At 45.1% G+C, this 16,108-nt stretch overlaps 1 protein-coding gene across 2 annotated transcripts in view; it reads right to left on the reverse strand.

The window, feature by feature from the left end:
* The window catches only part of ATXN10 (ataxin 10), a 162,022-nt gene extending 146,771 nt beyond the window's left edge, over nt 1–15,251 (reverse strand). Inside the window, exon 1 of one of the 2 annotated variants that reach the window (XM_073621911.1) lies at nt 15,054–15,251. In XM_073621911.1, the coding sequence (XP_073478012.1) occupies nt 15,054–15,190 (137 nt within the window). In that variant the 5' untranslated portion in view covers nt 15,191–15,251. The remainder of the gene's footprint in view (nt 1–15,053) is intronic. The other variant, XM_073621910.1, reaches the window with a different exon arrangement.
* Between the last annotated feature and the right edge of the window lie 857 nt (nt 15,252–16,108).

Genomic DNA, 16,108 nt, shown 5'->3' on the forward strand with positions numbered 1-16,108 from the left:
GAAATGGAAACCCAGCCAGTAGCTTCTTACATGGTGCTTCGGCTGACCAATTTTTCAACCATAGGATTCTACGTATATGCACCAACCCCAGTGAAAGACGGGAGGTTTGCACGATAGAATCTCTAATGGCGTCAACCACAAAGCATAAGGCCGCTGGAAGGTTAGCAAACCCCTGGGCCTGCTGTTCAGGTAATACTTTGATGACCTGCTTAACATGGTCTCTTAAGTATTGACAGACTCCAATCGCTGCTACTGCAGGTTGGGCCACTGATCCTGCTAAGGAGAAAACATCCTTCAATAGGGATTCCATCCTCTTATCTACAGGATCCCTGAGCATCTGAGCATTGTCTACAGGACAAGTCAGGCTATTATTTACGGAGGAAATGGCGGCATCAATAGCCGGTATTCCCCACATTTTAATAAACTTTTCTTCCATCGGATAAAGTGTTGAAAACTTTCTCGGCGGAAAAAAACGTTTGTCTGGGTGATCCCACTCAGAATAAATGAGCTTTTCAAGTAAAGTATGAACAGGAAAAGCATGTGCTGCTTGGAAAGGTTTCAGTGACCCCAAAGCAGAAGAGGATTCCTTAGCATTTTCAGGTATGGGCAACTTAAATGTGGAGCGGACCAATCCAGTGAGGATCTGCACTAAGACTTTCTCCTCTTGGGAAGTCGCAGAGGGTCCCTCTCCACCTGATTCCCCGAAGAGGAATCATCCGTCCCATCCCGATCCTCTGAAAGGGATTCATCTCCTTTATCCCAGAGCTCCTCTGTCTGAGGGTCTTGGGGAACAGAGGAAAGCCTAGTGCGTTTTCTTCCACTGAGTGAAGACGTAATCACGGCCATTAATCTTTCCTCTAGACCATTAATGGTTGAGGAAAAAACCTCTTGTGTAATATATACAGGGGCTGAAGTGCCAGAGGCAGGTGTAGCCCCTGACCCCGATGGCTCTCCCCGGCTAGCCGTCCCTGGCCCATCTTTAGGGGGGGAGGATGCTGCCGACAAGGGGCCCTCAGAACCTGAACGAGATCCCCTAGTGTCTCTGGTTCCTGGGGTGCTTGAACCTCTTCTACCCATAGTGCAAAGCAACAAGGTGTGAGGTATACAAATGAACACTGCCTGCTGAGCGATGTAGTCTGGCTAAAAGCCTTGCTACCCAATGCTCAGTCTGGTGTTACTTCAGTAAATGCTGCCTAGGAGAATGCCTGTGTCCCACCTTACATGCGACCGTCAGCTCTGTGTCTCTCAGAAGGCTGAGTGCACCTGTACAGAGTGCCTCTAATAGCCTGCAGCTGGCCTGAGTGGGAGTCTAAGCACTCTGTCTGACGTCCCGCCCCCTCCTCTACTGCCCCCCCCCCCTCGAGTTTTGAAAAAAACGAGCGCTTCCCGCACTGCCGACTCTCCTGTCATGCTGCTGGAGAAAGGCTGGGGATGGGGGGGGGGGGGGGAGGAGGGAGGCTGGTAACAAGATCTGCCTGAATGGCTATCTTCAGAGATGGTGGCCATTAGGCCGCAGAGCCCGGGTGGTATAACCACTTTCTAGACCCCTGTGGCCCCTCTCTAGCCTGGGGGGGAACATTCAAACATGAGAAATCCCCCCTTCCACCTTACCTGTTTGCAGCCTGCTTGAGACGCTGGGACATAATCAGCGATTACAACACCTGAGACAGTCAGTCAGCATGTGCAGGTTTGTGCTCTTGGCAGCCCCCGGTAGTCACAATAGGCATAGCATGCATTTACCTTAAAGGAGAAAAGCCACTAGAACTCAAAAATTCTGTGGAATCTCCTCTTACCTTATCCAGCTGCAGGGTGCTGTTTACACAGACCCAATCTTCACCTCTCACGGTGGGCTCCGTTTGAAAAAACCGTCAGAGACTGGGGCCCCCCATCAGTAGGGGGATCCAACAGTTCTGGGACCGTAAAGCACCTCGCCAGAAATTAGGAAGTTTAAAGCCATTTTCTGATCTGCGGGGTCCAGCTCTCTAAAAAGAGAAGCATTACGGGTAAAACCTCGTTTCTTCGGACACGAGGCCCGGGTACCATTCAATTCGGCCATGAAAAGACACTTTGAATGGATCCGGTTCGCCTGGCTTGCCCCAGTATAGGATCTTAGGATATTCCTTTTGGAGCTCAGCACAGGACATCTTTACACGTCCATCACCTAAGACACTGGTGTAAAAACTGAGGTATCCCTGCAAGGGGGAGGGATTATATAGGGGGTTGAACTTCCTGATAGGGTGTGCCAGTGTCCAATCACCAGTGATACCTATATAACCCATCAGTAATTACTGTGGCTCTGTGTCCCGTGATGTTCGAGAAAGAAATATTTTTTTCTTTACAGCTATAGTGACCTTGTAATTAAGAATTATCCATATCGTGAAGACAGCTGGATCCTGCAGAAATCTTCTCTGCAGGGTGCCCAGTCCTCTTCCTGGTGCTGAACTTCCAACGCTGTTATGCCCTGTACACACGGTCGGACATTGATCGGACATTCCGACAACAAAATCCATGGATTTTTTCCGACGGATGTTGGCTCAAACTTGTCTTGCATACACACCATCACACAAAGTTGTCGGAAAATCCGATCGTTCTGAACGCGGTGACGTAAAACACGTACATCGGGACTATAAACGGAGAAGTAGCCAATAGCTTTCGTCTCTTAATTTATTCTGAGCATGCGTGGCACTTTGTGCGTCTGATTTGTGTACACACAATCAGAACTTGCAACAAACTCTCAAACACTCTGTGTCGGAAATTCCGATGAAAAATGTGTGATGGAGCCCACACACGGTCGGAATTTCTGACAACAAGGTCCTATCACACATTTTCCGGCAGAAAATCCGACCGTGTGTACAGGGCATAATTGTTATTAGTTTAGGGTTTTAGGGTTTAATAACAGTCAGCTAGGCTCGTCTCTCCTGGGCTCTGAACGATCCACATTGTGTAGGGCAAGGGAATCTCAGGAATCTATCCGAAGATACCAACACTCCCATATTGCCGTATGTCTGTCCACCCGGTCTGCCAGGTGGGCTGACATGGACTCCATAACCTTCACAGCCTTAATTCTAGCATAAAGATCAGCTAATGTTGGGGGGGGGGGTTCGCTTTTACCAGTGAAGGGCCACTAAGCACCTAGCCGCCGCTAATATATGTGTGGGCAGTTTTTTTGCTAATCCGGGGAGTTTAGGAGGAAGGAGACCCAAAAGAAAAAGCCTAGGGGAGAAAGGAATATCCACTTCAAACAGCCGGTGGAGAAGCCCCTGGATCGAACGCCAGAAAAGTTGAAGAGATGGGCAGTTCCAGTAAGTGTGGAGTAATGTGCCCCGGTCTTTGAGACATCTCCAGCAGCGATCCGAGGCCAATGAGTATATAGCATGTAGGTGGGATGGTGTCATGTACCAAAAGGGAAGCACCTTATATGTGTTCTCTTTATAGAGAGTACATTTAGAGCTCTTGGCTGTCCAGGACCATATAGTTTTCCATTGTTCAAGGGTTAATTCCTCTCCAAGATGTTCCTCCCATTCAATAAAGCTATAAGTCTATAATTCCCACACAGTCTGTGGTCCTTATCAGGCTTGAGTATGAGCGTTAGATGAGAAGTCTGCATGTCCCGTGGGATGTCATCCTTGCCCAGGAAACCGTTAAATAAACAAGTCATATGTGGGAATAGGCTGGCCGTCGGGGCCTGGGGCCTTGCTGTTTGGCAGGAGCTTCAAAGTCTCGGAAATCTCCTCTGCAGTGATCGGGGAGTTGAGAGACTGTAAAGCTTCTGCTGGTAGGGTGGCCATCCCACTGCTCGTGAGGTAACATGATCAGTGAAACGGTCATTGGTTGGTAAGTGCGGTATGGAGGGGTTATTGTAAAGATCCGAAAAGTAATCACAAAATAATTGGGCAATACGGTCGGGTGAGAGTGAAGGGTCCCAGTAGGGTCCCGGAGGACCTGGGGGGCCGAGGCATGAGTTTGTTCCCTGAGTTTACGTGCTAATATTTCTGACGTAATCTTTGAGGGGATTTTTCAACCTTGCCCATGTCTATACTCTTGAGGACTACACGTAGGCGTATCATTTCTCTTAGGAGACGGATTGAGGACGAGGATGTAAGCTTGGATTCTAAATCCCAAAGTCTCTGTGCAGTTTGCTGTCTCAGTTGCTTGGTGTTCTTCTTCCAGGCAGTTGAGATACATTGTCCACGTATTACTGACTTGTGTGCCTCCCAGAGGGTTCCTACGGAAATCTCTGGGGCACCATTTTCTACAAAGTACAGTTTTAAAGCATTATCTAACCCTGTCCTAGTTGCCACATCTTTCAGAAGAAAGTAATTAAGCCGCCATGCATCGAACTTGAGAGTGACCTGACAAAACTGTTGGGACCGTCTACAAATAGCATAATGTTTTCCAAAGGGGCTGTAAAAAAAAAAAAAAAAAAAAAAAAAAAACTCTCAAGTACTCATGAGATATAAGAAACTAAAGCATGATGAGGTCCTTCCATCTATAACTGAACTATCACGTTGCACTGATTGCTTCCAACAGCTACTTGTTTTAAACCAACATCCTGGTTTTAAATGAGGTCTGCAACAGGCATGGACAGAAATAAAAGTCTTACAGGGGTTGTAGCCTTCCCCTACTCTATTAAAGAAAAAAGATTTTTAATCTGCCTTATTCTGAAATTTGTGAGACAGATACATATTCAACACATAAGTGTAAAAAAAAAAATCCAAATTGTCTGGGGCAATTCTTTATATATATTATATTTTTCACAAACATGTTAAAATCTGATTTTTTTTTTACTGGCAAAATTACTCAGAACCCCCAAACAGTATACATTTTCTGAAAGCAGAGGCCCTGGAGAATAAAATGGTGGCAGTTAAAAATTTTTGTGTTTCATATTATTTGTACAGCCATTTATCAAATGCAAATTTTCAAGTAAGAATACACTAAAATGAATTTTAATCAAGGCCAGCACAAACTATAGGCAAGCTAGGCGCCAGTCTAGTGCGCACATCAGTTGGGGGCGCCGCAGGCATCTGCCCGGTGGGCCGGGGCCGCATATATTTCTGGGGCCCAAGGCAGCTGTGGCAACTCCCTGGGCTGGTGCTGCTCACCTGGTCTCTCTGCTGCCACCTGTCCATTCATTTTACTGCATGGCCGTCAGAGCCAGGGGGCGGGAAGTAGAGGTCAGCTGACCGTGAAGGGGGAGGGGCTGGAGAAGACCCCATCAGCCTGATGTCAGCACAGGTGTTTCTACAGCCGCAGACACCAGGGCCTGGTCCACAGATAAAGTGAGCTGCATATACTAACCTAGCCTGTCCATATACACTAACCTAGGCTGTCCATATACCTGCGGACCACGGATGGCGTGAGGAAGCGAGCCAGTGCCGCCACTACTTGTTTTCAGAGGCCGGGTCCAGAGGTGCAGGCCTGCAGACCACAGCTGAATGAATAGGTGGAGTCGGGGGCCAATGGTGGGGCTCGCTTCCCTCGCCACGCTTCGGGCACGGTCTCGTTTTGCTTGGCATAATTATGATCTAACTCTATGTCCACTTGGATGGTGGGGCTTGAACGTGGACTCAGGGGTGCGGCCACAAAATTCTGCACAAGCGCAGATCGCCACAGTTTAGAACTCATATGGCGGTGGCGCGCATGCACAGTCCATCGGGTAGCCAAATGTGATGGGTCGCCATATGTGAGGAAACACCGGCGTTAGTTTTAGCGGCGCTTTACCACTGTTATAACGGAGCTTTTCAGCCCCTTTTAACCCCCGCTAGCACCCGAAGAAAGGGTTTAAAAGCACCCGTGTTGAGGCACTGCTGAATCACTTTGTAGGCACTTCGGCAATGCTGCACATTCATTTTAATGGGCAGGTCGTTTTGGGAGCGATGTATAGACCGCTCCCGCACCGCCACCAAGATACTGCTTGCAGGACTTTTTTCCTGTCCTGCAAGCGCACCGCCCCAGTGTGAAAGCACTTGAGGAGTGGCTTGAGAGGTGCATTTCAGGCGCTTTACAGGCGTTATTTTTAGTGCTAAAACGCCTGAAAAGCACCCCAGTGTGAAAGGGGTCTAAGATGTTGTGACAAACTTGGCAGGCTGCCTGGTTTGTTTGTTTTTGACAGCTGTCAGCTTGAGGCGAGAACTCTGCACTCAATCAAAAAAATGCTGTGTTAAGATTGTAAGGGGGGCAGAATCGTGATGTCGATTCTTTAACGATTATTCGTGCAGCTCTAGGGCAATACATTAAAAGCCTTTACAGATAATCAGTGTAAAGTTAACCATGAATTATGGCTTTAAAATTAATACACAGATCCACGTCCTGTCAGTTCATAGGAGAGCGATCTGTGTTCCCAGAACAGCGTAACACTAATCGGTCTCCTCCCCTTGTGCGTCCCCTCCCCCTACAGTTAGAAGCATTCCCTAGGAAACACATTTAACCCCTCCCCGCCCCCTAGTGGTTAACCCCTTCACTGCCTGTCACATTTACACAGTAATCAATGCAATTTTATAGCATTGATCGCTGTATAAATGTGAATGGTCCCAAAAATGTGTCAAAAGTGTCCGATGTGTCCGCCATAATGTCACAGTCACGAAAAAAAATCTCTGATCGCCGCTATTACTAGTAAAAAAAATAAATAAATATTTTTTTTTTTTAAAATGCCATAAATCTATCCCGTATTTTATAGACGCTATAACTTTTGCGCAAACCAATCAATATACGCTTATTGCGATTTTTTTTTACCAAAAATATGTAGAAGAATACGTATCGGCCGAAACTGAGGAAAAAATTTTTTTTTTTTTTTTTAAAATTGGGATATTTATTATAGCAAAAAGTAAAAAATATTGTGTTTTTTTCAAAATTGTCGCTCTTCTTTTGTTTATAGCTCAAAAAATAAAAACTGCAGAGGTGATCAAATACCACCAAAAGAAAGCTCTATTTGTGGGGAAAAAAGGGCGTCAATTTTGTTTGGGTACAACGTCGCACGACCGCGCAATTGTCGTTTAAAGTGCGACAGCACTGAAAACTAAAAATTGGTCTGGGAAGGAAGAGGGTGAAAATGCCCGGTATTGAACCGGTTAAAAAGCCCTCACTGGACTAGAGATGTAAAATTTCCGGAAATTTTGAAGCTCGGAAAAAACCCCGTTTTTTTTTTTTTTTTTTGAGGAAAAACTGAAATTTTCTGAAAAATTTTAAAAAATGCTACATTAGCACTTTTTTGTCTTTTTAAGATTGAAAGTCATTCTGTTACTTTAGGAACATAAAATATGACTATGGACAATTTGACTTGGCATAAAATTATCACAACTAGCATATTAAAAATATAGTGTAGCCAAACAATTATCACAAACAGAATTAACTTTTTTTAATATTTATTTGTAACAAAGGGAGCTACAATCTGCTGAACTGCTTACTAGTTTATGTAGAACAGCCAAAAAGCCTCCACAAAACAATTTTCAAAACCAAAAGTAACAATTTTTCATATTTCCTCTCCACAGTATTAAATAAAAATAAAAACCCCATTCTCATAAAAATAATTGAAGATGGGGGAAGTGTTATGAAGAGAGTGGGACTAAGTTTTAATGGACATTTAATCAGAATCATTTTCTGAGCTGAAATTGTCAGTATCCGTCTCCGCTTCTGCAGCTACTCTTTTTTGTCCGTCATCACAATTAGGAACTTCTAAAAACTTAAGGTGAACACCCTGTATTAAAATATTTTATTCATCATGTTAAAATAAAATATTCCACAATTTTTTTTTTCCTTTTTTCAATTTTTTGGAAAAAAACAAAAAAGCCTTCAGGAAAAAAAAAAAATGTTTTTTCACGAATTTTGTCTAGGCCTTCACATCTTTACACTGGACCCCACCAATCTAAACAACTTAAGACCAATCTCATTGCTCCCATTCACCTCTAAAATTCTAGAACACTAAGGGCCCTTTCACACTGAGGTGGTTTGCAGGCGCTATTGCGCTAATAATAGCGCCTGCAAACCGACCCGAAAGTGCCGCTGCTTTGTCTTTCACACTGGAGCGGTGCGCTAGCAGGACGGGAAAAAAAGTCCTGCTAGCAGCATCTTCGGAGCGGTAAAGGAGCGGAGTGTATACCACTCCTTCAACGCTCCTGCCCATTGAAATCAATGGGACAGCGCGGCTATACCGCGGGCAAAGCGCCTCTGCAGAGGGGCTTTGCGGTGGTTTTAAACCCTTTCTCGGCCGATAGCGGGGGGGGGGTAAAACCGCCCCGCTAGCGGCCGCATACCGACGGTAAAGCGCCGCTTACAATAGCGCCGCTTTACTGCCAACGCCGCCCCCGCCCCAGTGTGAAAGGGCCCTTAGTCTACAACCGTCTTAGCTCCTACCTGAAAGTGAAAATAACCTTCTTGACCCATTACAGTCTGGCTTTCGCTCGCAGCACTCCATGGAAACTGCCTTACTAAAACTCACTAATGATTTACTAACTGCTAAAACCAACAGCCAGTACTCCATACTCCTACTACTTGACCTCTCTGAGGCCTTTGATACTGTTGACCACCAGCTCCTTCTCAATAAACTACATTCTCTTGGGCTCCGAGATTCTGCTCTATCCTGGTTCTCTGCCTATCACAGCGCTCCTTCAGTGTCCCCTACAACTCTGTCTCCTCCTCTCCATTGCCCCTTTCTGTGGGGGTCCCCCAAGGCTCTGTTCTTGGACCCCTTCTCTTCTCTATCTACACCTCCTCCCTAGGTCACTTGATAATTGCCCACGGCTTCCAATAACACTTATATGCCGATGACACCCAAATCTATCTGTCTACTCCTCACCTCACTCCTTCAGTCTCCTCTCGCATTACTAACTTACTAACTGACATATCAGCATGGATGTCGCACCACTTCCTTAAACTAAATCTCTCTAAAACTGAACTATTAATATTCCCCCCCGCCCGTGGCCCCCTCCATGACTTTTCCATCAAAATCAACAATGCAACCATCAGTCCCTCCCCTCACGCCAGGGTACTAGGTGTAATCCTAGACTCTGACTTGTCATTTCAGCCCCAAGTCCAATCATTGTCAAAAGTTTGTAGAATTCACCTCCGTAACATCTCTAAAATTCGTCCCTTTTTAACAAATGAAACCACCAAACTCCTCATTCACTTATCTCTCGTCTAGACTATTGCAACTCCCTTCTCATTGGCCTACCTCTCCATAGGCTATCCCCTCTTCAGTCTATCATGAATGCTGCTGCCAGACTTCTCCACCTTACCAACCGCTCAGTGTCTGCCAACCCTCTACTCCAATCCCTACACTGGCTCCCAATCACCCAGCGAATTAAATTAAAAATACTAACCACAACATACAAAGCCATTTACAACTTTGCCCCAAGCTACATCACCAATCTTGTCTCCAAATATCACCCAAATCATCCTCTCCGCTCTTCAAGACCTCCTACTCTCAAGCTCTCTCATCTCCTCCTCCCATGCTGGTCTCCAGGATTTCTCCAGAGCCTCTCCCATCCTCTGGAACTCACCACCTCCACTGGTCCAGCTATCCCCTACTCTTGCTACCTTCAGGCAATCCCTGAAAACTCATCTCTTCAGGGAAGCCTATCATGTCTCCAACTAATCTCCTACCACTTCCATCAGCTCATTCCCCACAGTTACAACCTTTTGTACCACCTGCCCCACCCTATTAGATTGTAAGCTCTTCTGAGCAGGGCCCTCTTAATCCTCTTGTATGTTATTGTATTGTAACTGTATTGTCTCCTTTAATATTGTAAAGCGCTGCGTAAACTGTTGGCGCTATATAAATCCTCTATAATAATAATAATAATAATAATATTAATAATTCCTAGATTGTAAGCTCTAACGAGCAGGGCCCTCTGATTCCTCCTGTATTGAATTTTATTGTACTTGTACTGTCCTCTCTAATGTTGTAAAGCGCTGCGTAAACTGTTGGAGCCATATAAATCCTGTGTAATAATAATAACAATGTCAGTCCAACGATTTCAGATACATCTGTGGGTTTTCCTGCACAGATGTCTATTGAAATCGCACCTGAAATCACCAAAAGAAGTACAGAAACTACTTTTGGGAATCAGTGCAGCGCAGCAAAGCTGAGACAGCAGCGGGGATCCATTGGCTCCCGCTGCTGTCAAAGTGAGTAAGCCAATGAGGAGAGAGAGGGGGAGACATACAGAGCAGCTCAGCTGGGGTGCCCCCATAGTGAGCTGCTTGCTGTGGGGGCACTCAGCAGGAGGGAGGTGCAAGAAGAACCGGCGAGGGACCCGAGAAGAGGAGGATCTGGACTGGTCTGTGCAAAACCACTGCACAGAACAAGCAAGTATAAAATGTTTGGTTTTTGTTTTAGTTTTTTTAAACAAAAAAAAAAAAAAATTAGACTTTAGTATCACTTTAAATGAAAAAAACCTTCAGCCTTTACAGCCATTTTAAAAGAGAAGTATGGGATTCACTTTTTTTTGCAAATCGTACTTACCTACCTGGATGCAAAATTAGTCTGATGCTGCACTTGTCCCCGTCGGCTCTAACATTGAGAACCGAGTGATCAAACGTCACCAATAGCTTGGTTCTCAGAGCTCCGTGAGCAGAATGCTGGCGACTGTCAGTCACAGGGTCTTTGCTCTGCCCCCCGCCCTCGACTTCGCTCACTGGAGTGCTGGGCTGTGAAGGGGGCGGGAGCGGCCAGCTCAAGCTCTCAGTGGCCCACTGAGAGGCTTCTGTGGTGTCAGCTGACAGTGGGCTGTCTGCTGAAAATGGGTCAAGGGTCACAGGAGTGCAAAACGAACTGCACGCCTGTGATCCACAGGAGAAGTACAGCCAAATGAGTGCTGGCTGTAATTCTCCTTTAATGTTGTCCTGTCATAAGGTGTGAATATGGGGGTAAACCACCTCCCTTCCTGACCTGCAAAGTAGGACATTTGCCCTAGAAAGTTCCTGTTTTTTTAGTTTGTTCTAGGTATTTATTGGTGTGGGATAATGGCACTCTAGGTTGTTTGCCCAGTGTCACTCTGCCTTCCTCCTCTCTTTCTTTTAAAGTCTCATGCACACAGGACATCTGTTTAAACCCTTCAGAGCTCCTGTCAGAAAAAAAAAGCCTTTTTTTTTTTTTAAATATTGAAAAAAACATGTAATGCACACGCGTTTAGGCATGTCTAGCGTTTGAACATTAATGCATTCTATTGTCCAGAATATTAATGTATTCTTGCCATTGGAATGCATTAATGCGCAGACGATTTACGCACCTAGCATTTTTTGAGCATTTAGATACGTATAGCATTTTTCTGCTCTTAAGCACCTCACCTGAATGCACAATTTTTGTAGCAATAATCCGGAATGCAACTGCAGCACAAGCGTTTTCCCCGCACCAGGTTGTATCCAAACCAGGTATAAACTGAATGTTGCTCTCCAGAGTTGAAAAGCCCCAGGTGCTGGCTAATTTTAATCCATCTTGTGAGGGAAGAAAAAAGTCCGAACAGCCGCACACCAGGAGAATACAATCCAACAAAATTTCTTTATTGTAAAATCAGGAACAAATCATGTACAAAGCACCATGGATAGAATGTACAGATAATCAGCTAACGCGTTTCACGCTCTGCGGAGCACTTACTCCGCAGAGCGTGAAACGCACTAGCTGATTATCTGTACATTCTATCCATGGTGCTTTGTACATGATTTGTTCCTGATTTTACAATAAAGAAATTTTGTTGGATTATATTCTCCTGGTGTGCGGCTGTCCAGACTTTTTTCTTCCCTCACAACATGAACGCACAATTTACTGGGTTTTTTTTCACCCTGTAAACTCCTTTGTGTGCATGGACACATAGGCTTGCATAGAGGAGCTTCTATAGGATGAAGAAAAACAAAACACCGCTCAACATCTGTAAAAGCAGTGTTTTTTTTTAAGTTCTGTGTGCATGAAGCCTGAATCTATTTCATAGATACAGTGGAGACTTGAGTGTAGCCATTAAAGCACAGGAAGTGTGTTACTCTCCATTGTGGACTACAAAACACCTCTCTTATGTTATCAAGGTGAAGAGGGAGGAGGTGTTCTGTAGTCCAAATCAAGAATGAGCAATCTAGAGCCATCCTCTCAACCTTTTTAATACAAAGGACCCTTTAAAGTGACACTAAAGGTTAATTTTTTTTTAAATAACAAACATGTTATACTCACCTCCACTGTGCAGCTCATTTTGCACAGAGTAGCCCCGCACCTCGTATTCTGGGGTCCCTCAGCGGCCCTCGCGGCTCCTCCCGGGGGGTTACCTTGCAGGCACGCTCCCGAGTCCAGCATTCAGCGTCCATAGAGGCCGAATGCAGGACTCGGCCACACCTCCCGGCGCTCGCATCATTGGATTTGACTGACATCAGCGGGAGCCAATGGCTGCGCTGCTATCAATCTATCCAATCAAAATCAATAGCCGAGAACCCTGGGCAGAGAGAGAGCGCGTCCCCGTGGGACAAGTTCGAGGGTTCAGGTAAGTAAAACTAGGGGGCTGGGAGGCCGGTCACTGACAGCTGAAAAAACACAAACCTTTACAACCCCTTTAAAGTGGTTGGAAACCCTTACAGACCACTTTTCACTACAGGTAAGCTTCTAATAAGGCTTACCTGTAGCTACCGTGGATATTGCCTAAACCTGCATGGTTTAAGAGATATCCCCTGTATCGGCACATGTGCACTGAAGCAAGGGCTTGTTCATGCCTTGCTTCAGCTGATGTGCTGTTACCGGCAGCTCCGGCACGGAAGTGACGTCATCGCAGCTCTGGACAATCATTGTCATGCAGGTTTTTTTTTTTTTTCGTGGGTTTACAACCACTTTAAAATGTCTGGTCTCATGGAACTTCTGTTAAAAATAGACTTAATCTACAGTTCACTGTACTGTAGTGTGATGGTCAAGGAGAAGAATACTCCTTACACTTGTGGTCAATGGGAATAATCTGCCTCTTAGACCTATTCACACATTTTTCACATGACACACATAGGACAGCCTATCGATTTCAATATGCTGCCCTGCGTGCAACGAATGTGGCAAAGTAGCTCATGGTGCATTTTGCTGTGTTCCAGTTTGCACATTTTGCCATGTTTGGCGCACATGTTTGTGTGCAAAGCAAAAGGCAAGCTTTGTTTCCCGCGTTTAGGGTGCCATTAACAAACATGTCACATGTGTTTCGCCCATTCACAGAACAAGCATGGAAACACACACTTCTGTGTGCTTTTCTGAAAACATCCAGATGTGAATGGAGCCTTACACATAGAGAAAAGCATCATTGGTTTCAATGGCAACTTATCTTAGAAATAGAAATTGCTCATTGCAGCAACCTCTGGAGAAACTCCGGTTGAAAAAGGCTGGTCTAAGGCAGCGTTTCTCAACTTTTTTTAGTTGAGAGACCCTTTAAAATGATGGACAGTCTCGAGGAACCCCATTCTAAAATGTAAAACTCTATTCTAATACTTTTACACAATGCAGTAACATCCACATGTAGGACACCCTATGCTAGAGGTGATTAATTCTTCCAAAGAAAATACACTTTTGCACACTGGTACTGACTACTATTCTAATGTTTCTCTTCTCCCTCAATTTCTCTTCATCAGTTAGCTAATGTGACCTCAGTGCTGAGGGAGAGAGGCAGAGGAGGGTCAAACAAGGATGCTGTGGAGGCGACAGACATCTTCCTTATCAACTGATGATGTCATTGTTTATTAGGATTCCAGTGTCTAGAAAGCCGTAACGGTGCATAATGATAAACCTATGGCTTTGTGTAACTAAAATGCAGGCTTGATCCACCTGCTGGCTTGTATACAATTTTTGATCAATTTTTAGGCATTTTGCCAAGGAACCCCTGAAGACGCCTCAAGGCACCCTGGTTGAGAAAGGCTGGTTTAGGGAAACAACAATGCTCCTTCACAGATACAGTACAGCGAATGAGTGTTGTCACCTAGGACAGGAAGTGAAAATAAAGGAGAAAAAGGCTAGTTCTGGTGACAACCAGGGATTCCCTGACTTTGGAGGGATTTCTTGTTGTGGCTATAGGACAGGAAGTGAATGGAAATCTCTCCAATGGGACACAGATGGCAAAAAAATGGACAGGGGGTTAGTTCTACTTTAACTACTTGCCGCCCCCTAACCGTCAAATGACGGAGGGACGGTGCGGCTCTCATATATGACGGCGAGCGCGCCGTGTAAAATTGGGGTACTTTGACATAGTAGTGGGCTTAGCATTATATGGCCATATGGTGTAACTAAATCCCCCGTATTTTCTGAATATGCTCAGGTGTTTTTAAATAGCCTTGCAGGAGTTAAATGTCATTTTTATATGTGTGCGCTGTAATCTTTTTTTTCTGTCTGTAGGGTCTTATGGCTGCACCATCTTTTATGCATTTTTTGGGGCATGCCCCCCAAATCTTTGTTTGTTTTGTGTTGCTAGGACACGGCACGACCCTGATCTCTATAAAAAGCTGCTGACACGGCTCTTTAACCATGTGATCGGCTGTGTCCAATCACAGCCTGTCACAAGTAAATACAGGAAGTTCCGGTAATTGGCTCTCATCGCCTCACACCGACAGAGTGTGCGGCAAGGAGAGCCCAATAGTGCCACCTCATCAGTGAAGTAGAAATATTAATTACAAATTTACTGACAGAAACTAAGAAAATCTTTTTTTTTTTTTTTTTAATTCAAGATTTTCGGTTTTCTTTTTTTTTTGTAAAAAAAAAAAAAAAACCACACACAGCAGTGATTAAATACCACCAAAAGAAAGTTGTTTGTGTGAAGAAAATGATTAAAAATTAATTTGGGTAAAGTGTTGCAAGACCGCGCAATTATCAGTCAAAGTGTGACAGCGCTGAAAAATGGCCTGGGGAGGAAAGGGGTGAAAGTGCCCGGTATTGAGGTGAATATGTATACACTTCCTGGGGGGGGGGTCTAAACTGAACCTGTTGCTTTGTTGTTTGTGAACACAGCACACTATAACCAGCAATGCAATATTTGGGAAGACCAGATCTCCACAGGCCTCTAATACAGCGCTGCCTGCAATTAACCTGAAAGCTAACCGCCTCATCTAGAAAGCCTCACCTGTGTTCAGCCTCCCTGAAGAGCTCGGTGACCCGCCTCACCCTGTCCACAGCCGGCTCTACCCCGTCCGTGCAGCCTATCTCCCATGCCTCCAGCTCCCTGTACACGGCTGTCAGATGCTCCATGGGCGCCGCCATCTTGCCCAAAGGCCCGCCCTTGCATGCTGCTATGGCAACCAGGAGCCCCACGGCGCAATCTGACACGCTATTGGAGCTCAACGCATGCGGAGAGGGCATATGATTGGGCAGCCGCGAGCTCCGATTCCCTATGTTCTGATTGGAGTAATGACTTCCTTGTCAAGCAGCGAGCACGTGGCTGTGTTTATGTGTTGTGACAGCAGTTGGGTTGGTTGCGTCTACAATGTGTTCCTTTGCTATGTACAGAGATCAGGTGGGGTGAGGGAGGAGTGGGGTGTTCTGTGTTAGGGCAGACATGGTCTCTGCTATTCAAGAAGATCTTTCTGTGTCCCTTCTCCCTGGAAACACAACAGAACAATACAGCATTGTCCAATATTTCATATAAAATCAGGAATACTCACTGATATTTGGGATATGTTATGAAGTTAAGCCTGTTCATACCTTGTTGTAAAAAAAATGCAAGTAAAGACACAGTAACATCAGGTATATTGCAGAAGAGACATGCTTTCACTGCCATGCCCACCAATATGGGGAGGAAGGGGGTTACCTTTCTCTGCTGTGACCATCAATGTGCAGGATGGGGGTTAACTTTCAGTGCAATAACCACAAATATAGGGGGATTAACTCTCACTGCCACTGACCACAATTGCAGGTGTGGGATGGAGTGTTAAAGTAGTTGTGTGAGTGTAAAGGATTTATTTTTTATTTTTTTTTAACCACTTGACCTCTGGAAGATTTACCCCCCTTCATGACCAGGCAATTTTTTGCGATACAGCACTGCTTTATTTTTAACTGACAATTGCGCGGTTGTGCGACACTGTACCCACATACCTTTTTGACCTTTTTTTCCCCACAAATAGAGCTTTATTATGGTGGTCGTGCTTAGATTGATATATAAATGAATACGTGAATAATTAA

This window comes from Aquarana catesbeiana, linkage group LG03 (genome assembly GCF_042186555.1).
Source record: "Aquarana catesbeiana isolate 2022-GZ linkage group LG03, ASM4218655v1, whole genome shotgun sequence".
NCBI classification, from domain to species: domain Eukaryota; kingdom Metazoa; phylum Chordata; class Amphibia; order Anura; family Ranidae; genus Aquarana; species Aquarana catesbeiana.